At 49.4% G+C, this 23243-nt stretch overlaps 1 protein-coding gene across 1 annotated transcript; it reads right to left on the bottom strand.

Annotated features, from left to right (window-relative positions):
• Nucleotides 1-3238: 3238 nt before the first annotated feature.
• LOC144582932 (A disintegrin and metalloproteinase with thrombospondin motifs 7-like) lies at nucleotides 3239-12726 on the bottom strand. Its single transcript, XM_078375621.1, is given in 6 exon segments — nucleotides 3239-7700; nucleotides 7703-8405; nucleotides 8746-8959; nucleotides 9417-9558; nucleotides 12332-12470; nucleotides 12631-12726. Coding segments are annotated over 6 exon segments (2064 nt in total). The 3' UTR covers nucleotides 3239-6930.
• Nucleotides 12727-23243: the final 10517 nt, after the last annotated feature.

The raw sequence follows: 23243 nt of genomic DNA, 5'->3' as shown, positions 1-23243 counted from the left end.
GCTGAGGCCTTGTAGAGGGGTAGATGAGCATCAAAGCACCTAATATAAAAGTGCCCTGTAAACTCCCAAAGCACTGGTCAAAGGTCAGCAATTTTTCATCTGTGTGGCAATCCATTGTTTTCTACCTTGCAGCATCAGGGCACCTACTTAATAAGGTTTCTGGGGTGTTGGGCACTGACTGCAGTCTTCTTTCTATTGGCAAAGTTGGTGTGATTTTAAAAAGCAGTCCTATACTCACAAGGCTGAGGCACAGTTAATGAGACAACAATAAAATTCAGGATAGAGGAATGAACACAGGACCTTTGGGACTCAAGAAGTTCAGGATTTTTCTCTGGGCTGCCAGCTCCAGATTCTTGCCTTAAGGGAAAACATGCTTCTATTGAGGATTTTGATGACCTGTGTTTATGCAGTGCTAGGTAAGAATATAGAATTGTCAAAATTTGCTTTCAATAATCCCAGCTCTCTGTACCGGACCTTTATAAAGACGTTCATTGTTGAAAAATAACTGGATAAATTGTTAATTATAGCATAATAATGGAATGGATTTGTGGCATTCAGCATGCATTTTAACGGACATTTGGTAAAGGGTATATGGAGGAAAAAATGACTGCTATTTCATTGCTTTTGTGTCCTTAGAATGGAGGCATTCTCTTCAAGCTACATAACTATTTTGGCTTCACTATATATGTAATAATAAATACACCTGCACTTTTTTTTGGCCAGGATCCCTTTATATGACCAAGTTTTATAGAACTTCTTGATTTAAATGTGTAGCAGGACAAATTAACTGTAATGGTCTGCCACATATTCACAGTGAGTGTTTTCCACTATAAAGATATACCTCAACACTTTCCACTAAGCACCTAAAGTATACAGAAACATTCAAGTGATGGGGCAAAGAAAATCTGTTTTCAATCTTGAGAAGTGTGAAAAACACGACAAAAAGGTAAAAACTATTGTGTTTGCTAGTTAGAAACATAAAAGTTGTAAAATGTGGTTTCCTTACTAATATTAGGTGTACTGAATTTAGAAGTATGTTTCAATATATTGTTCTTTATTGTAGTATAGCTTTTCCAAGTGAACTGGCTTTTCATTAGATTTCATGTTTGTTACACTGGAAGCCTCAGTCATATTCTGAGAATCAAACTGAATTAGAATCTGGGGACCGTGGCTCACACCAGTAATCCTAGCACTTTGGGAGGCCAAGGCAGGTGGATCACCTGAGATCAGGAGTTCCAGACAGGCCTGGTCAACATGGAGAAACCCATCTCTACTAAAAACACAAAAATTAGTCTGTCATGGTGGCACATACCCATAATCCCAGCTACTCAGGAAGCTAGGGCAGGAGAATCTCTTGAACCCAGGAGTTGTAGGTTGCAGTGAGCTTAAATTGTGCCACTGCACTCCAGCCTGGGTGACAACGCGAGACTCAGTCTCAGAAACAAAACAAAGCAAACACACAAAAAAACTGAATTGTAGAATATGTCTTGGGCATTTTAGCTTTAGTCGCAGTAAAGTACTCTGAGTGCTTTTTCTCTTCAGTGTTGTGTAGATGTGTAAAATAACTTTGAGTAACGAAATAAAGTTAAAGAAGAAAAAGTATATAAACTTAAGTCACCTGTGCTTAATCAGCTTGATTTTTAACCTACTGCTATCAAAGTTCTTTTTTGATGCATCTTTGCAGTTTTTTATCAATTTCTGATGTACAGTGTTTTGTTTGATAGAGGCAAAGTACACAGAAGATTTTTGTAAGGGGAGACACCTGGAATCTAGTTCTATACCAATGGGTTCTGTGACCTATCCCATCCCTGAAGCTTAGAACTCTTAGTCTCCTTAGGTTCAAATGGAGGGGCTACATCTAGATAGGCTGAAAGTCTCTCTGACTCGCGATGTTAATTATCTGCTCTTCCCCATGCTTATTTCTTATTTTTGCACTTTCACAAACACAGATACAAAACTTTACATGAAACAGAAACTGGAGGTCTCTGAAGTAAACCAGAAAAGGAACCCAAGACAAGATTACATACCATCTCTGCTGTCCTGGGCCAGATGCTTTCCCGAGTAGACCCCTTAGAAGTGTCTAACAGTTAACCTTCAAAAGTAACTTTCAGAGCCCCAGACCCCGAGAGGTCCTGCCTGTTCATAATCCCTTCAAAAATGGTGGAAGTGGAGGCTCACTTTCATTACTTTGTGCCTTCAATCCAAGCGATTTGTAGCAGTATGAATTTTCTGACAGCAAAATTATTCTCTTTTCCTAATAGGCTTTTTAGTTGGTTTTGCTTTATACTTGTAAGAAGAGATGCACTTGTATTAGCTGGGTCATTTGGGAAAGAATGTCTACCAGATGTACGCTATATGATTCAGATACTTTTGTTGCTGAAGACATGCCATTTTTTTCATCTTCAGGAAGTTTGACAGTTGAACCCAAACACGTCATTGATTGCAGTATTTTGTTATATTTCCAGATACTTTAAGAATCCAGATGATTACTGTTTCATGGAGAAAGTTTTTTTGTTTTGTTTTGTTTCTTTAGTAAGCACCTGCCCACCCCCGGCCAGTGTCTCTTCCCCAGGGAGTTCCTATAGAGCTTGAGTGATGATGGTACATGCTCAACTTGTTATTTTCTTCCCCTTTCTTGAAGACAACAGCTAGAAAAAGCAGCCAATAGAAGTTCAAAAACTAGAAAAAAAACTGGATTTCTTTTTCTGGGTTCTCAAGTAAAAAATTCAGTACTCCCTGAAGACCTAAATTTGTTCTTATTTTGATATCAAAAAGAATATTTTTTTCTGTTATTCTTCTACTTTGGAATTACATTAATCTATTACCATATATAATTGTACAATTGCATAGGGCCATAGTATGATTAATATATATGACATAAACATGTATCATGGAAATTGCGCAAATACTAAAGACGGACACTGATTCCCTGTGGGACATTTGGGGAGTAGCTGGCTGACCTCTTGGAGACTCAAATCCCTCATCTGTGCAGGAGGCATTACTGCCCTCACAGCTTTCCTGTAAGAGCCAAAAGAGGGAATGTACGTGAATTGCAGCATAGCACAGTGCCTGGCAAATAGTACACTCAACAAATGACATGACCATGTATTTTCTCATGGAGAAACATGTTTTCAATTTCTGAATCATATTAGCCACTTTAAATAATATTTTATAATCGAACTTAATAAATGCTTGTAAGTGGGGAAGAAAAGTTTGACGCAATCCATTGCTCTGGAAATTTTCTTCTTTATTCTGGGAAACTACACATGTTTATGACCAACTGACAAGTGGAGTTGATACTGGTCATTGGAAATGCCTTCTCCCACCCTATTCTTGGTAAAGAACATAGGGTTCTGAAGTTAAGAAACACTTTAAACTGCTTCCTTCTTTTCTTTCTAAGCATCTTCAAGGCAGGTTGTGTAGATTTACTCATTAATACTTGCAAATCGTCATGTAAATGCTTATTACCAGTGCAATTATGGCTTACCACATTAACAATAAATTGAAGGAAAAATATAATATCTAAATCCAGTAGCAAAGATAAGAGCTTCCTTCTATGGATGAGTCCAGGGAAAATTCTTACATACCAAATAGAAAGAGATATTCGTTTAAGAATTAAAAACATTAAGATAGGCTGTTAGATCTAATGGGGATCAAATATTACCAGGATTGGTGACTTTTTAGTTATTGCAAAACACAAGTAACATAATTTTACTTTCATAGAGTTGGAGAATTTTAGAAAAGTTAAATTAGTCTTTATGGGTAAACTTTTTCAGGTTTATAAAGTTTTCATCAGTTATAAAGCTTGAAAGATTATGAGATAATGAGATAACCAACTCCCCACAAACATTTCCAGAATACTCTCTACCTGTCAAATGCCACTTGATTATATGCTTAAGGTGGACAAAGAGTTCACGTTTGACTTATGGACTGGAGAAGCCATCGTGCTGTGTCTTAGGTTAGTCTCTTGTATGACAAGAGAAACTTTAATGGGGTATACCAAGCAAAGATTCATATCAGGGGAGCAATGATGAAAATAAAGATATTTTAAAGTAACCCTAGTCCCTGACAGAAATTGGAAACTTATGGCAAGAGGTGACTAATGCCAGTAGCATGCTGGTAAAGGCTAAACAATTGGCTCTTATAGAGGATAGGTGGGAGGCCAACTTCTGTGGTGTAGAAACCACCATGGCTGATTTCAAGTTACCAGCATGAAATCATGGAACACAAAGATGGGTAGAGACACTAAGAATCGCCTCTTGCAAGATGGCTGACTCTCTCGGTATGGCTGACTCATCTATGCCTTATTATCCTGTTGGCTTATCATAAAATGGAAAGTCTTACTCTGGTCAATCATTTTTTAAAAATATTTTCTTTCATTTTCTTACCAGGGATATAAGAATAAATTGGATTGAAGTAGATAAGGAGAAAAATGGCCCATGGTATAACCTGGAGGGTTTTATACCATAGTTTATGTGGATTGTGCCCCATGGAGTTGTGCAAGATAGAGCCTGCACAGCTATATATGGTGGCCTGCCACAGCTTCATCTGCTTGGCTGCACCACCTAAACATGTTCCGAGTCTGTGCCAGTGTCATGCTGTGCCCACCTAGTCTGTGCCTGGCCCTGTGCTTCATCCTGTTACTTCATTTAATCCTCCTGCCCCTCCTCTCCCAAGCTCTCCCCGTTTTACAGATGAGAAAACAGTGACCCAGCAAGGCAAAGCAACCTGCCCAGAGTCACTCAGCAGCCAGTGGGACAAAGACTTGAACGCTGACTCCAGGGTCCAGAGCTGAGATTTCTGACCCCCTTGGTTCCAAACAGACCCAGCAGAAGGTATCCTGCCCACCCAAGGCTCCTCTTCCGCCCCCTTCTGCTGCTGGCCTTTGCCAGGCTCCTTGATCGCCCCAAGCCTGTCATTCCTGCCTCAGACTTCACACCTACTGTCCCTTTTATCCCTGTCCTTGGCATCACTGACTACTCCCTCGGGTCTCAACCCCAGGCCCCTCCTGGGAAGGCCTTCCCTGGTATCACAGCACACGTGCCCTTTCCTTGTCTGTTTCTCCCTGGCAGGCTGTGAGCACCAGCAGGGTGGGACCTCATCCAGTCACTGCTGCAAGAGCAGTGGCCAGAGAGCCTGGCTCTCAGCCACACTCAATAGCTGCTTCACCCAACCCAGGATTGACCAGGTGCCGCCAAGCCATTGCTCCCTGCTCCTCCATGCAGCTCAGCTCACCTGGCCCCAGGGCCCCACCACCCACTGTGTGCAGGGGTGGGTATTGCAGGGCCTCGTGGTGTTGGGTCTCAGCGCTTCCTCACAGAGGCCTGGCTCTGGGCAGGTCACCAGCCACTGCTGTTCACCCCCGCCACAGGCCTCAGAGCATTGGGGAGCAGGGAAGGAGTCAGGGCACAGCCAGGGTCTGAGGGCACCCCCTGCAAATGGACCCCCAGGCCTCACCTCCCTCCAGGAAGAGGTGTACCAGCTGAGGCAGGGCTGGGCCCCGCAGGGCACAGGCGACTTGGCTGGCCTCGGCTGACAATGGAAGGGTTGCAGTGGCCGGAGGTCCCGTGTGTCCACACGCTGCACATCCTGCACAGAGGAGCCTCCACCGCAGCTGTGGGAGCACTGGGGATGGAGAGACGTGTGTGGACACACCCCACATGCAAGCCCACACGTGTGACCCCATAAGGCGTGTGCCAGAGAAGGCATCAGGCCCACACTCCAGCCAGGGGCAAATCCCTGAAGAGCCCCAGTGAGAGGCCAAGACTGGCAGGCCCCAGGGTACAGACGGAGAAAGGGGGGAACAAAGGCAAGCTTGTGAAAGACAAGTCCAGATGGGGTCAGAAATACAGAGGGGAGGAGACAGGCCAAGCCAGACAAAAATGAAGACTCCCAGGAGATTCAGATCCAGTTTGATCGGGTGCCAAGATGTGCAGCCTGGAGCCCTCCCCTGCCCTGCTGCTCTCGGAACACAGGCCATGGGGACCCAGGGCTCTGCCCTGTACCCTGGGACTCCCTGCCCTGGCTCTGTCCTGACGCAACTTACTCCAGTTGCCCGAGTGCCAGGTGGCAGCAGCGGGCAGGCTGGGGCCAGCCAGCAGGGGCACAGTCCTCATCCCGGCCAGAGCTACAGCGCACTGGCCTCCAGACGGCACCCAGGCCACAGGTGGTGGAGCACTGTGAGGCACGGACCTGTGAAAGCCAGGCAGACCCAGGCCCCCACAGCCAGGAACTACCCACCTAGGCTAACAAAACCTCAGCAAGACACGCCCCTCTTCTGGGCCTCAGTTTTCTTATTTGCAAAATAGACTCCTCCACCCACCTCCCAGGAAGACCATGAGAATAAAAAATCAACCCCCCACCCCAGCAACCAACTACCCCTGCCCACAAAGGACAAAAGGCCTATGTTCCAGTGTCACTGGTGCAGAGGCATGGAAAGGGGACCCTGCGGGCACCCCTGACCGGTTATCATGACCAGCCTGCCCCTTCCCACCCCCAAATTAGGGATCTGAACAGAAGCTTGCTTCTCCTGCAGTGACCATCTGGGGACCCAGGGAGGGGGCACTGGCCAGCTTTTTTCATGCAGCTCAGACCCCTGCAGGTCACTGCCAAGGGAGGGTAGAGCTAGAGGGCAGAGCCAGGTGGCAGTGGGCTGAGCCCAGCCTGGAGGAGCCAGGCTGAGCCTCAGGGGAAGCTTGCTGCCTTCTGGGCAGAACTGGGCCTGCAGGCCATGCGGGGATCCTCCCCACTGCATGGCTGTCTGAACTCCATCCTGGGGTGTGCTCCCAGAGTGTGCCTGCCCCTGGCTTCCCTGAGGTCCCCTGTGCTGCTCAGGAATGGGCCCTGGGGTCCCCTCATCCCCCTAATCCTGGGAACCCCTGCCCTGAGGGATGCAGGACAGACAGCGCCTGTGTCCCACTCTGCTCATTTTCAGATGAGGCAACAATCATCAAGGTCCCACGTGAACTCCCCGCCAACCCAGCCCGCACCACTTGCCTCGCTCCAGTCTCCAGCTTGCCAGCTGGCGTTCCTAGCAGCCAGTGGGTCCACAAGAGGCCCCGCCTCAGCCAGGCTGGGGGCCAGGGGCTGGGTCTCAGGGCCTCTGTGGCTGTTTGCAGGGCTATCCCAAGCTGGCATGGACAGCAGCCCAGAGCTCAGGGGCACCTCAGGTCTAAGGGACTCAGGCTGGTCCTCGGGTCCCAGGCTCAGGGCAGGCTCAGGCTCAGGTGTGTGCCCGAGGCCAGTCAGTGTCATGGGGAGGAAGATGCCCCACACTGCCACAGGCCACAGGTCCCAGGAGCCTGGTCCTGGGGTTGGGGAGTTGGGAGTCCCTGGCTGCAGGGGGCTGTCTCTGCCTTCCATCTCTGGCAGAGGGGCTATGGGAGGAGGAGGGGGAGGAGCTGCCTCCACAGTGGGCCTCAGCTCACTGTCCCCAGGCCCCAGGCCACCCTCCAGAGCTGGCTTCCAAGCCACAGTCCCTCCTGTCCACAGCTCCACCACATCAGGACCAAGAGAGGAGTGGATGCTGCCGACAGGGGACAAAGGGGGCAGCATGGCGCTGGGTCTCGGGGGCAGGTGGGGGGCTCTGTGGCCCCCGGGTTCCTCATCATTCTCAGAAACCTCATTGGTCCTGTCCCACCATGGAGACGGCAGCTTGTGCTGGCTATCCTCACCAACCAAGTCATTTTGGCTCCCAGGGCGGCAGGCATCTGCACATCATCAGGGGAAACCCTGGGCCAGGGCGGGCTGGGGAGCCCAAGGTCTGGGGCCTCTATTGGGGTATCTTCCTCAGGCAGGAAATTGACCAAAGAGTTCCCAGGGGTCGGATCTGAGGATAGGGGTGGGGAGTGGCCAGCCTGGCTGGGCCAAGGGTTAGGGGACCAAGGTCCCAGTGCCCCCTCCTCCATGGCTGCAGGAGGCTCTGTGACAGGCACGGGGCTACCCATGGTGGGTGCAGCAGGACGGCTGTGTGGTGCGGGCGTTCCATCACTTATCCCCGCCAGATCTAGATCAGGCTCCTCAAAGGACCTGTAGGACAGGTCCTCGTGGAAGTTGATGAAACTGTAGTCATAGTAGAAGTCATCCACAAACACGGGCCCCGGCGGGTCCAGCTCCAGGGCCTCCACATTGATGGCGTTGCCCATGCTGGCTGGCCTGGGTGCTGAGGTGGGTGAAGGGCATGGGGCCAGGCAGCACGGGATGAAGTCAGCCTCGTTGAAGAGCTCGTGGCTGGAAGAGCCGCTGCCTGAGCCTTCAGGAACCAGTGTGTCCAGGGGCCTCAGACAGGGTGGCAGAGAGCAGATGACTTGGCGTGCTGGCTGCTGGGCCTCATCACAGGGGACACCAGTGTCATTGGTGCAGAGGACACTTTGGTGCTGAGTGCCCTCCCTGCATGTCACTGAGCACTGTGGGGAAAGCCAGGGTGAGGGGCTCAGGCTGGGAGGCAGACCGCCAGGGGATGCTGGGGCAAGGCAGGGTAACCTGTCCACTGCCTGGTGTCAGAGTGGCAGGGACCCAAGCCAGCCCTCTCTGGCCCTACCCAGCTCAAGGTCATGGCTGTGACCAAGGCTTCACAGGGGCTTTCTGATCCCTGAGGCTTTGGAGTCAGAGGCTGGACCCTGGAATGCCCCAGACTCCCTCCCACCCACAGTACCAGGCAGTAAGGGCTGGAGGAAGGCTGTCTGCCTTGCTGTAGCCTGAGACCAAGGGTGGCACTGGAGGCGGCCCCTCCCATCCTGCACTCACCTGAGACCAGTTCCCCACAGCCCAGGTGGCCGGACAGGGCATGTGGCGGTTGCAGGGGGTTGCAGCCGGGGGCTGGGGAAGGTGTTCACAGGCTGGAGGCTCCAGGGTGCTCTGTTCATCCAGCCCCACGCTGCGGACGCAGAGCACGGCCCGGCAGGAAAGGCCCCCAGGCCCACAGGAGCTTGAGCACAGCTGCCACTCACCTGCCCACCACCTGGCAAGGGCACATGGGTGGCATCAGTGTGGCATCAGCAGGCTCACCAGCAGGGAGGGCCAGGTCGGACTCCCAGGCCCTCAGGGTTTGGGCAGACCTGGGACCGAGGCCAGTGGCTGCTTCTCCAGAGCTCCAAGCCCAGGTAGGTGTCCTGCCCTCTAAGTCTGGTGACATGGCCCAGCCCCTTGATTCCTGCCACTCTCCCCTCAGGGAAACTGAGCATGACTGAGGCCTATTTCCATATCCAGGGGCCTAAGGAGGAGGAACACACGTGTCCAGGCTGGCTCAGGCTGGAGTAAGGGGTGACCGGGAGCTGGGGCTTCAGCCTTGGGAAGACCCGTGAAAACCTGGCTGCCTGTGCTCCTCCCTGGGGCCTCTGGGGCCCAGAAGTAGGGGCCTGTGGCAGACCCAGGCCACCCGGGGGTGAGGAGTTGGCAGGGGAGTGGGGACAGCTCACCTGGCAGGGCAGGGCTGCTCACTGCACTTCCTCTGGCGGTCATCAGGCTGGCCCAGGGGGTCACAGTGCCCCTTGTCCACAGGCCCTGCCTGCTGCTCCAAGCAGTACACACTCTGCCTCTGCACACCTAGGGGTCGTGGGGCTCAGCCTGGGCCTGGCACCCAGGTGCCCACAGCCCAAGACCCAAAGACACCATTTCTGCCAGAACCCTCCCAGAACAGCACCTCACTGCCCATGTCACGATGAAGGCAGACCTCCACCACTGCCTCTTCCTTGCCGTCCGCCCTCCCTCTCCTACATAGCCTCCCTCTGACTGTCCCTGGAGAGGTGGCACAGTGTGGAGGTTTAGCAGGTTAGGTCCCCAGACCCTCTGCTTCCTAACTGAGATGCCTGGGCGGCTCATTTGGCCTCTCTGAACCTCAGCGTCCTCCTCTGTGAAGTTGATGTGACAATCGTGTCTGCCTCCAAGCCCCAGAGGGAGGACTGCTCATGGCCTTGCATGTGCAGGCTCAGCACGTGCCCGGCACATCCTAACAGCTCGATCCATTCCAGTTGCTGCTAGCATGCAAACCCAGCCATGACATCAAAGCTGCCCCACTGTCCATGCCCTTGACAATGGCTCAGAGAACATCTGGAGAAGAAATGCATCAAGGGGCAGGCCCCGCTCCCTGCCCCCACACTAGCCTTGGCACTGCTCCTGTCCTTCATACCCTCTGCCACTGCCCACCCGGGGGCTTTCCCACAGCCACGCTCCTCACTTAAACTCACCTCCATACTGCCTACTGAGACCCAGCCTCTGCTGGTGGCTCTGCTTTCTCTGCTCCCCCGGGGTCACAAGAGTAAGCTGTCCCTCCCCTGAGCTGCCAGTCCTACACTGGTCCCCCTTTCCTCACCAGCAGATTCTGATATTGCTCAAGGTCCCAATTACAGTAAGGGACCTGCTGAAAACACCCTGAGGCCACCCCCTCAAAACTAGGGGCTCTGGGACACAGTCCTGGCTGGGGAGAAATAGACATGAGCTCCTCGCTGGGAGTCAGCCCTTTCCCCTCCTTCTTCCTGCCCGGAACATGGCAAGAGGCCTGGAAGGGAGGGTGCCATCTGTGACAAGCAGGAGGGGAGGGCTGCAGTGGCAAGGATGCTTCAGCTGAGGGACAGTCAGCTCCAGGTCCCGCCAGCTTGGATTGTGCACCTGGGACTTCCTGCCTGAGACAAGAACCCCTGTCTGTCCCGGCCACCGCGAGGCACTTGCCTCTGCGTACACTCCTATATGGTCCACCTGTGAGGCAGCTGATTTGCTGAAAGACAATCCCCAAATGCCTCGTACTGCAAATGTATTTGTTGGTTTCTCATGTTTGTCTATTTAGAGACACCTGAATTATGCCAGGTGCAGTGGCTCACACCTGTAATCAATTACAGCGCTTTGGGAGGCTGAGTCAGGTGAATCACCTGAGGTCAGGAGTTCAAGACCAGCCTGGCCAACATGGTGAAACCCCACCTCTACCAAAAATAAAAAATTAGCCAGGCATGGTGGTGCATGCCTGTAAATCCCAACTACTTGGGAGGCTGAGGCAGGAGAACCAATGGAACCTTGGAGGCAGAGGCTGCTGTGAGCCAAGATCACACCACTGTACTCCAGCCTGGGTGACAGAGCAAGACTCCATCTCAAAATAAATAAATAAAATAAAATAAAGATAGCTGTATTAGATAAAATGGGTTTCCTGGCTTTGGAAGGCATCTACCCAGTTCTCCAGTTCTCATGTTGTCATCATAACAGCATTATTTTTTAAAAGATGGGGTTTCACCATGTTGGTCAGGCTGGTCTTGAACTCCTGACTTCAGGTGATCTGCCTACCTTAGCCTCCAAAGTGCTTGGATTACAGGTGTGAGCCACCATACCCGGCCCATAACAGCATTTTAAGGCTTCTGCTCTTCCTCTGTGGGCCCTCTCTCACTTCTCCTTTCCCTCCTCCCCACTCCCTCTCGTTCCCTCACCTCTTTCCTCCAAATAGTAATAATAATTTTAAAATAGCATTTTAAGGAATGCTCAAATGTCTCTATCTCAGATTCCCGATTCTGAGACCCTGAGGACACTGGGTGTCAACGATGGAAAGACTGGGGGGAAAGGGGAGGACTAAAAGAGCGGGAGACTGAGGGGCTTGGGGAGAGCTAGGGGTGTCGGGGGAGACTGAGGAGTGAGGGGAGACCAAGAGGGGGGAGATGGAGGAGTAGGGGGAGACTGAGGGGTGGGGGAGACCCAGGGGCGGGGGAGACCCAGGGGCCAGGGGGACTGAGAGGCATGGGAGAGGGGGCGACTGAGGGGCGGGAGGACATGGAGGGGTGGGGGGAGACCAAGGGGCAGGGGGACTGAGAGGCATGAGGAGGGGGGAGACGGAGGGGGGGGGAGATGGGGAGGAGACTGAGGGGTGGGGGAGACCAAGGGGCCAGCAGGGAGACCAAGGGGTGGGGAGAGACTGAGGGGTGGGGAGAGACTGAGGGTCAGAAGGGGATACCAAGGGGTGGGGGAGAGACAGAGGGGGGACTGAGAAGCATGTTGGGGAGACCAAGGGGTGAGGGGGAAGACTGAGGGGTGGGGGGAACTGAGGAGCATGGCGGGGGAAAACCAAGGGGCAGGGTGGGAGACCTGAGGTGGTGGGATTCTGAGAGGCAGGGAGACCGAGGTGCATGGGGGGCACTATGGGAAATGTGGGGAGGAAAAGTCAGAGTTAATGAGACCATCATACTTTTAATATAGTTCAAAGAAATAAGTCAGCGTGGTGAGGGGTCACTGGGCTGGCCTCAGAGTGGGGTGGGAAACCTGGCTGTGCCCTGGCCTCCCTTCCCTCACTGCCCCCTTCCCTGCCACATTCCACTGTTCCCCCTCCTTCTGTCTGGGAAGCTTCTCCTGGGGCGGTCACCAGGGAGCCCCAGGCTCTGGACCACTGGAGGGGCCTGAGCAGGGGTCGCTGGTGGGGTCATCTCCAGGATGGAGCAGAAATTCAGGCATGAGATCTGCCGGAGCTGAGCCAGGACAAAATCGAGAGGGAGCTGTGCCTGCTGGAGGGAGAACGCCAAGAGCTGGGGCACACTGAGTACTCGCCACAAGCTGCCCCCACCTGTCTCATCTATTTACCTCCCAGCGGGCATGAGACATGGGGCAATTGCCAGCTTCATTTCACAATCGGGAACCAAGGCCCAGAGAGGCAAACCTCCAGACCCGTGGTGGCCCAGCAGTGAGCTGGAGGCTGAAGCCAGCATCCCTGTCCAGACCTGTGGTGGCCCAGCTCAAGCCAGCGTCCCTATCCAGACCCATGGTGGCCCAGCTCAAGCCAGCATCCCTGTCCAGACCTGTGGTGGCCCAGCCTATGGCTTCCCATTACCTTTAGTGACACAGCTCTTTTTAGTGTGTAAGACACTAGCCTACATGTTAGGTCTACCTCAGAGCTGACTCCAAGCCCTTCCCCAGGGCTGGCCAGACCAGTCTAGGGTGCCCAGTGGCTTTGAAATACTTTGGGTGGGAATGAGGCTTGGCTGGCTACCACACCGTGGGGTAGTGTAGGGAAAAATGGAGAATCTCCTCGTGTGCCTGGGGCCCCACAAAAATGAGTTGCTGACTTTCCCAGGGGTGGCCACTGTCTCTCAGGCCACTGTACAACTGCTATGGTAGATGACTCCTGAGGCACTGGTAACCAAAAGCTGGTCCTTCCCAGTTCCCCTGCCCCTCACTTCTCAGCCTCTGACATGACTGTCATTGGCAGCCTCCTGCTGGCTGATCAGGTCTCTGGCTGGGGAGCCAAGGGACACTGGTGAGTCCACTTGTCAAAGCCACCACCTGCTCTGAAAACCCTCCATGACACCTGAAGACAAACCAGCATGCATGGGTGTGTGGCGGGCCCTCCCTCAGCACCCTTTCCTCTACTGCAGGACCTATGGCATCATCAGCAAAGGTCTGATCCCCTTGCTGGTGTGGAAGCTGTAGGGGAAGGAGGAGCTCCAGGATCTCATCCCACACCCACTGGCCCCTGTCAGCAGGAGGAAACAGGACATGGTTAAATCCCCTCTCCATGAGAAAGGTGAGCACAGAATCAGCACTGGTGACGATCATGACACCCAGTTGTCACTAAGTGCCTCTGATGTGCCAGACTTTGTTTACAAACCTAACATTTAGACAACCCTCTAGGAAGGTGAGGTCTGTTTTACAGGTGAGGAAACTGAGGCACAGTGTCTTCTCTCTCTCCCACAGTCCACGGGGTCATTTGAAGTTGCAGGGCTCAGGCCTAGTAAAGGTTCTGATTCTTTCCTAGTAAAGAAAAGAATTCAATGGGCACTGCAGGAGGGTGGGGCTAGTGAGGGCAGAAGGAAAGGGCAGTGAAGGGCTGAGGAGGGCCTGGGATGAGGTAGTGAGGACACCACGGTACCTGGACTTTCCCACTCCACAGGAATTGCTGGGCCCACCTGGGCTGAGCTCAGGAAGCAGGAGCAGCAGAAACAGTCCCAGCCAGCTCTCCTTACCAAAGTGCTCGTTCCCGTTCCTGACGCCTATACCCACAGAGCCCTGTGACCCCGTGGTGTTTGCTACTGTGTCCTGAGGGTCCCAGGTGGTCCCCACAATACAGAATGAGAGGGCATGGGCCGAGGAACCACCGGGTCCCAGCACCCCACCATGCTGAGGATTCCCAAGGAAACATTATGTGCCCACCTTGCTAGAGCAGGAAGAGATGGCCCTATAGAGTCCAGAGTCCAGGGAGGGGAGAACTGCTCTTCTCTCAAAGACCACTGCTGTCACTGACACCTCTGCTGCCAGCCAGCCACCAGCAGTGCAGCCCCCGATAGACCTGCCACTGGCAGTGTAGCTCTGGGATAGGGCCAACACGCTGCACCCCACAGCAGGAAGTGTAACGCCCAGTGGTGGCTCCATCTGCCCCTGCCTCAGACCCTGCAGCACCCGATGGTGCCTGCAATCCACCCTCCACACCCCACCCCACTCTGCAGCACACCCCAGGATAATGCCCCCAATTTACTCCCTTCCATGGGCAGTTCACCACATACAGCATCCCCAACCAGAATCCTATTGCGGTCAGTGACACCCCGATATGCCACCCAAACCGACCCCCATCGTGGGCAATGCAACCCCAGATAGCACCCCAACCCCCTCACTACTGGGTGCAGTGCAGGCCCCCATAGCTCCTCCAACCCACTTCCTGCCTCAGGAACTGCAGCCAGGGATAGCACTCCAAACTTGCCACCCACCTCTGGAAATGTAGCCACAGACAGTCCACCCAATCCATCCCCCACCATAAGCAGGGTAGCTCCCAATAGCAGACCCAACCTGCCCCTGCCACAGCCAATATGCCTCAGATAGCACACCCACCTGCTCCCTGCCAGGCAACACAGACCCCTGATAGCACCCAACATGCTCCCTCGCCATGAGCAGTCTATCCTGCCCCCAACAGTGCCCCCAGCCAACCCCCACTTCCTCTCCTCATGCAGTCTGGCCTCCAGTAGTGCTCCCAAGAAACACTCCCCACCTCTGCCTCAGTGTAGCCCCTGATAGCATCTTCAAAACCCCCACCCCACCACCAGGAGCGTAGCACCCTATAGTGGCCATAACCCATCCCCCACCACTGGGATTCGAGCCCGATAGTATCCCCAACCCACCCCCTGCTGAAGGCAGCAGCCATGGATAGTGCCCCAACCAGTTCCCAGATGGAGGCAGTGATGCCCTGGATATCACACTCCCCACCCACCATGGACAATGTAACACCCCACAGCGCCCCCAACCTATTCCTGACAAAGGAATTGCAGCATCCTATAGCTCCCCCAACTTGCCCCCCAATGTGGGCAGTTCATCCCCGGGCAGTGCATCCCCAGACAATGCTCCCAAAACGCCCCACTGCTGCCGGCTGTACAGCTTGGGATAGCACCCCAACCCACCCCCAGCAATGAGCAGTGCACCCCGGATAGTGGCCCCAACCCACTCCCCTCCATGGGCAGCGATGCTCCCAGAGAGCACACCCAACCAGCCCGAAACACAGGCAGTGAGGTCCACATGGACAGTGTCCACTGCCCACAGTAGGGCAGGCACCGCCAACCCAACCCTGCATGCTCCAGGAACTGCGCCGGGGATGGTGAACCTATCCGGCGTCCTTTACCCCTTCCTTGCTGGGCTGTAGTCTCCCTTCTCGCCACTAACCATACTGCCCCAACCCACCACCATCCAAGGGCAGTGCACCCCCAGATAAGGTCCCCAATCCTCTTCCCTCCATGGGCAGTGGCACCCTAGGTAACACACCCAACCAAACCCTAAATACGGGCAGTGACACCCTGAATAGCACCTACTGCCCAGGGCATGGTGCCCCCAACCCGCCCTCCATGACGCAGGCCGTGCAGGCCGTGATGGCGAACCTATCCAACCAACATTTTACCTTTCTGGCTGTGCTGTAGTCTTCCTCACTGCCACCAACCGCAACACTGAAGCAAGCCAAGATGCTGCAGGCTCCAGCTTCCAGCGCGGGTGGCTACTCGGCCTTCTCCTCTAAACCTGGCCACAGCCGACAGGAGAGCTGACCCAGAAGAACCTAAAATGGCGGGACTCCCCTTTGGGATGCTTCGTATAAGGCATTCCTGTACTACATGTTCTGATTGGATGAGCGAAAAACTACAAGGTCTACTCTAATTGGTCTTTATTTTCATGCTCTGATTGGTTATCCTTATTTGCTCTCATCCAATCAGAACATGTAGTCTAGGAACGCCTTGTATAAAACTGGTGAGCCGAGGTCGCGCCATGGCACTCTAGCCTGGGTAAGGAAGAGTGAAACTCCATCTCAAAAAATAAAAAAAATACAAAAGTTGGCTGCGCATGGAGGCGCGCGATGGTAGTCCCAGCTACACTGGAGGGCGGAAGAATTGCTTGAACCCAGGAGGTTGAGGTTGCGGTGAGCCGAGATCGTGCCATTGCACTGCAGCCTGGGTAACAAGAGCGAAACTCCGTCTCAAAAAAAAAAAAAAGAAAAATCAAAAATTAGCTGGACAAGCTGGCGTGCGCCTGTAGTCCCAGCTACTCGGGAGGCTGAGGCAGAAGAGTTGCTTGAACCCAGGAGGCAGAGGTTGCAGTGAGCCGAGATCGCGCCATTGCACGCCAGCCTGGGTAACAAGAGCAAAACTCCGTCTCAAAAAAAAAAAAAAAAGAAAACACGCATTAATATTTAAGCTGGGTTTCCATAAAAGGCATTGTGTTTGAGATGTGAAATAAAGTTATGCGGCTGAGAAAACTCCTCCAGATAGTGACCCTGATGCAATTCAAATCCCACTCCAGATTTGAAAAGGAAAAGGCACGAGACTCGCCCTCCCCGAGAGTCTTTGTGGCATTTTGTATCTCCTGTTTTATGGCTTGTATCTATAATTTGCAAGGAACTGGACTTTAAATTGTAACTTCCTTCTCTGTAAACAGAAGTTGGAGATTCACGAAGGTTACTTTCTTAAGTGATCCCAAAAAACACTGTTCATGATTTTCCCTTGGTATTGTTTCTTTGCAGCTTTTTTCAATTAAAGAGCTCTGTGGTGTATATCATCTTGTTACCGGGCTCATGGAGGATTGCTGTCCAGGTCCAGCCTTATGCATTTCTCTGCCCTCCTTTGGATCCACTCCCTGTGGAGCTGACATTGAGATGGTGTCCGATAAATCAGGCACGACAATCCTGATAGTGCCATCTTGAATGCAGTGTGATTTTAGTATGTCTCTGAAAGAGTTGTGGAGACAAATACAGTTCTTAAAGGGTGAAAGAGCTTTTTCAAAGATCAGTATAAATGGTTTACTTTAAAAATAAACATTTTAAATCATTTTGATCTTAGCTGTCCAAAAGATGCAATCTAGTTGTGCTTCTGGGGGGAGTATTTTCCAGGGTTTTTAAACCTAGCACAGATCATTTCCTCTTTGTTTGCAAAAAGATAAATAATTTTTGGAACAATAGAACACATGAAGAAGCAATTGTGTAAGTAATGGACAACTGAAGGTGTTGTAAGAGCAGAAATTGGTTTTGCATTTGTCCATAGAGCTTTTGGTAACTTCTTTAGGTAAGGTTATTTATCCAGATATGAATTCTGAAAACTACATTCCTCTGTCTGTGTCTATTCATCCTCCCACTCATTTCCATCTAGTCTGCAAGGATATCGTGACTTAGTTTTGGTCAGATACCTTATTGAAAATTTGCCCTTTCCTTGGCATAACTTCAATCTTTTATTTCACTAATTAGACTTTACTCTTTTGGGCTGTATACTTTTATGCTCACCAGGCATCATCATTCAGATATGATTTCTGCATTAACTTAGTACTTAAGTATCAAGCCTGTATTTGGTATTTTGGTACAATGGCTAATATTTAGAGGATTGCCTGCATTTTAGATTTTGTATAAGTAATACATAATTGCAACAGGAATAAGTTCTGATGCACTTTCAAACCTAACCACTAATTATGTAGAGATAAAATAAAATGATTTTGAGGTTTTCCACATATTTCTTTTGCATGGAAAAGCAAGTGTTAGCTATGTTAATATCACATTCTAGTTCATCTTTATTTTTGCTTTTTTTTTTTTGAGATGGAATCTTGCTCTGTTGCCCAGGCTGGAGTGCAGATCTTGGCTCACTGCAGCCTGGACTTCCTTGGCTCAAGGGATTTTCCCACCTCAGCCTCCTGTGTAGCTGGGACTACAGACCTGCACCACCATGCCTGGCTAATATTTTTTGCTGGTTTTATAGGTGATGTTTAAAATAGTTATCTCCTAGATAATGGGAAGTTGTACTCAGTGGGTCAACCATGTTTTTTGTATTCATAGCAAGAACTGTTACGCTAAAGTTTAAGGAGATGTGATCATTTACAAAAATGTTTTAAAACCCGGGCTGGCATAGTAAAGAAAGTCTGATATTTTATTGTTAACTGGCTCCTAGTGGTGTTTCTTAAACAAGGCTCTTTTGTCAAGTTCCACATAATCACAACGTTGGGGGTAGGTTTTGGAGGAGGAAGTATTGTGCAAGACAATTTCGGTGGTTCCATGTGGGTCTCTGAGTACTATAAAACAATTAACAGAAAACAGGTGCTCTTTGTTGAACAGACAGAACCACAAAGTGGACACAGGATTATCTGAATGAAGACATCTGAGTTTTAATATGAGATCTTCAACTAACAAGCTGTGTGACTTTAGGCAAGACCTTTAACTTCTCTGGAGGGTTTCCTTATCCATCAATTGAAAACAGCTTGGCTTGACATCAAGTTAAAAATATAATTAAAGTAAATAAAAGCAGATCTCCTCTGGCTGAGGAGAGTATGAGGCTGGAAGAGCTTTCCCCTGGTAAAGCTTCCCCTCAGCCAAGGTCCAAATCATTTCCATCTGCCAGCATCTTACATTCTTTGAGTCTAAAAGAGATGATGTTAATTAGAATTTAAACTGATAAAAGCCACTTTGACATTTTTAAAGTGTCTCTTTGCTGATATTACTTGTTGTAGAGGACTTGGACAATATGAAAAAGTTTAGGCTGGGTGTAGTAGCTCACACCTGTAATCTCAGCACTTTGGGAGGCCAAGGTGGGTTGATCACATGAGGTCAGGAGTTTGAGACCAGCCTGGCCAACATGGTGAAACCCTGTCTCTACTAAAAATACAAAAAATAAAAAAATAGCAGAGCCTTCGATAGCTCAGTTGGTAGAGCGGAGGACTGTAGTGGAGAACAAAAAAAAAAAAATTAGCCATGCCAAGCCGATTGCAACAGCAAATCAAAAAACTTATTCATCATGATCAAGTAGGATTCATCCCGGGGATGCAAGGCTGGTTCAACATACGCAAGTCTATAAATGTAATTCACCACATAAACAGAACCAAAAGCAAAAACCACATGATTATCTCAATTGACGCAGAGAAGGCATTTGACAAAATTCAACAGCCCTTTATGCTAAAAACCCTCAATAAACTCGGTATCGATGGAACGTATCTCAAAGTAATAAAAGCTATTTATGACAAACCAACAGCCAATATCATACTGAATGGGCAAAAACTGGAAGCATTCCCTTTGAAATCTGTCACTAGACAAGGATGCCCTCTTTCACCACTCCTATTCAATATAGTACTGGAAGTTCTAGCCAGAGCAATCAGGCAAGAAAAAGAAATAAAGGGTATTCAAATAGGAAAGGTGGAAGCCAAATTGTCTCTATTTGCAGACGACATGATAGTATACCTAGAAGACCCCATCGCCTCAGCCCAAAAGCTCCTGAAACTGATAAGCAACTTCAGCAAAGTCTCAGGATATAAAATCAATGTGCAAAAATCACAAGCATTCGTCTACACCAATAACAGACTTAAAGAAAGCCAAATCAAGAGCGAACTGCCATTCGCAATTGCTACTAAAAGAATAAAATACCTTGGAATACAACTCACAAGGAACGTAAGAGACCTCTTCAAGGAGAACTACAAACCACTGCTCAACGAAATCAGAGGACACAAACAGATGGAGAAACATTCCATGTTCATGGTTAGGAAGAATTAATATCGTGAAAATGGCTATACTGCCCAAAGTAATTTACAGAATCAATGCTATCCCCATCAAGCTACCATTGACTTTCTTCACAGAACTGGAAAAAACCACCATGAACTTCATATGGAACCAAAAGAGAGCCCGCATAGCCAAGTCAATTCTAAGCAAAAAGAACACAGCGGGGTGCATCACACTACCGGATTTCAAACTATACTACAAGGCTACAGTAATCAAAACAGCATGGTACTGGTACCAAAACAGAGATATAGACCAATGGAACAAAACAGAGGCACCGGAGGCAACACAACATACATACAACTATACAATCTTTGATAAACCTGACAAAAACAAGCAATGGGGCAAGGATTCCATGTTTAACAAATGGTGTTGGGAAAACTGGCTAGCCATGTGCAGAAAGCAGAAACTGGACCCCTTCCTGACACCTTACACTAAAATTAACTCCAGATGGATTAAAGACTTAAACATAAGACCTGGCACCATAAAAACCCTAGAAGAAAATCTAGGCAAAACTATCCAGGACATAGGAGTAGGCAAGGACTTCATGAACAAAACACCAAAAGCATTGGCAACAAAAGCCAAAATAGGCAAATGGGACCTAATGAAACTCCACAGCTTCTGCACGGCAAAAGAAACAGTCACTAGAGTGGATCGGCAACCAACAGAATGGGAAAAAATTTTGGCAGTTTACCCATCTGACAAAGGGCTGATATCCAGAATTTACAAAGAACTCAAACAGATTTACAGGAAAAAAACAAACAAGCCCATTCAAAAGTGGGCAAAGGATATGAACATATACTTTACGAAAGAAGACATATATGAGGCCAACAATCATATGAAAAAATGCTCATCGTCACTGATCATCAGAGAGATGCAAATCAAAACCACATTGAGATACCATCTCACGCCAGTTAGAATGGCGATCATTAAAAAATCTGGAGACAACAGATGCTGGAGAGGATGTGGAGCATCCTTTTACACTGTTGGTGGGAGTGTAAATTAGTTCAACCATTGTGGAAGACGGTGTGGCGATTCCTCAAGGCCTTAGAAATAGAAATTCCATTTGACCCAGCAATCCCATTACTGGGTATATAACCAAAAGACTATAAACCGTTGTACTATAAGGACACATGTACACGAATGTTCATTGCAGCACTGTTTACAATAGCAAAGACCTGGAATCAACCAAAATGCCCATTGATAATAGACTGGATTGGAAAAATGTGGCACATATACACCATGGAATATTATGCAGCAATCAGAAATGATGAGTTCATGTCGTTTGTAGGGACATGGATGAATCTGGAAAACATCATCCTCAGCAAACTGACACAAGAACAGAATATGAAACACCGCATATTCTTACTCATAGGTGGGTGATGAAAAATGAGAACACATGGACACAGAAAGGGGAGTACTAAACACTGGGGTCTATTGGGGTGAAATGGGGAGGGCCAGTGGGAGGGGGAGGTGGGGAGGGATAGCCTGGGGAGAAATGCCAAATGTGGGTGAAGGGGAGAAGAAAAGCAAAGCACACTGCCATGTGTGTACCTACGCAACTGTCTTGCATGCTCTGCTCATGTACCCCAAAACCTATAATCCAATAAAAATTTAAAAAAAAAAAAGAAAAATGAGAACACATGGACACAGAAAGGGGAGTACTAAACAGTGGGGTCTATTGGGGGGAAAAGGGGAGGGCCAGTGGGAGGGGGAGGTGGGGAGGGATACCCTGGGGAGAAAAGCCAAATGTGGGTGAAGGGGAGAAGAAAAGAAAGCACACTGCCATGTGTGTACCTACGCAACTGTCTTGCATGCTCTGCTCATGTACCCCAAAACCTATAATCCAATAAAAAATTAAAAAAAAAAAAATTAGCCATGCATTGTGGCGCATGCCTGTCATCCCAGCTATTTGGGAGGTGGAGGCAGGAGAATTGCTAAAACCTGGTAGGTTGAGGCTGCAGTGAGCCCAGATCATGTCACTGCACTCCAGCCTGCCTGCAAAAAGACAGTAAGACTGTTTCAAAAAAAAGAAAAAAAAAGTTTAAAAAGGAGACCAAAATAATTTCTTTTTCTTTTTTTTTTTTTTTTTTTACCATTAACACAGCTTTATTTAAAAACTTTTTTTTTTTTTAATTTTTTATTGGATTATAGGTTTTGGGGTACATGAGCAGAGCATGCAAGACAGTTGCGTAGGTACACACATGGCAGTGTGCTTTGCTTTTCTTCTCCCCTTCACCCACATTTGGCATTTCTCCCCAGGCTATCCCTCCCCACCTCCCCCTCCCACTGGCCCTCCCCTTTTCCCCCCAATAGACCCCAGTGTTTAGTACTCCCCTTTCTGTGTCCATGTGTTCTCATTTTTCATCACCCACCTATGAGTGAGAATATGCGGTGTTTCATTTTCTGTTCTTGTGTCAGTTTGCTGAGGATGATGTTTTCCAGATTCATCCATGTCCCTACAAACGACACGAACTCATCATTTCTGATTGCTGCATAATATTCCATGGTGTATATGTGCCACATTTTTCCAATCCAGTCTATTATCAATGGGCATTTTGGTTGATTCCAGGTCTTTGCTATTGTAAACAGTGCTGCAATGAACATTCGTGTACATGTGTCCTTATAGTAGAACGATTTATAGTCTTTTGGATATATACCCAGTAATGGGATTGCTGGGTCAAATGGAATTTCTATTTCTAAGGCCTTGAGGAATCGCCACACTGTCTTCCACAATGGTTGAACTAATTTACACTCCCACCAACAGTGTAAAAGTGTTCCTTTTTCTCCACATCCTCTCCAGCATCTGTTGTCTCCAGATTTTTTAATGATCGCCATTCTAACTGGCGTGAGATGGTATCTCAATGTGGTTTTGATTTGCATCTCTCTGATGACCAGTGACGATGAGCATTTTTTCATATGATTGTTGGCCTCATATATGTCTTCTTTCGTAAAGTATCTGTTCATATCCTTTGCCCACTTTTGAATGGGCTTGTTTGTTTTTTTCCTGTAAATCTGCTTGAGTTCTTTGTAAATTCTGGATATCAGCCCTTTGTCAGATGGGTAGACTGCGAAAATTTTTTCCCATTCTGTTGGTTGCCGATCCACTCTAGTGACTCTTTCTTTTGCCGTGCAGAAGCTGTGGAGTTTCATTAGGTCCCATTTGTCTATTTTGGCTTTTGTTGCCAATGCTCTTGGTGTTTTGTTCATGAAGTCCTTGCCTACTCCTATGTCCTGGATAGTTTTGCCTAGATTTCCTTCTAGGGTTTTTATGGTGCCAGGTCTTATGTTTAAG

This window comes from Callithrix jacchus, chromosome 6, assembly GCF_049354715.1.
Source record: "Callithrix jacchus isolate 240 chromosome 6, calJac240_pri, whole genome shotgun sequence".
Lineage (NCBI taxonomy): Eukaryota > Metazoa > Chordata > Mammalia > Primates > Cebidae > Callithrix > Callithrix jacchus.
This window is presented reverse-complemented; position numbering and strand designations above follow the sequence as displayed.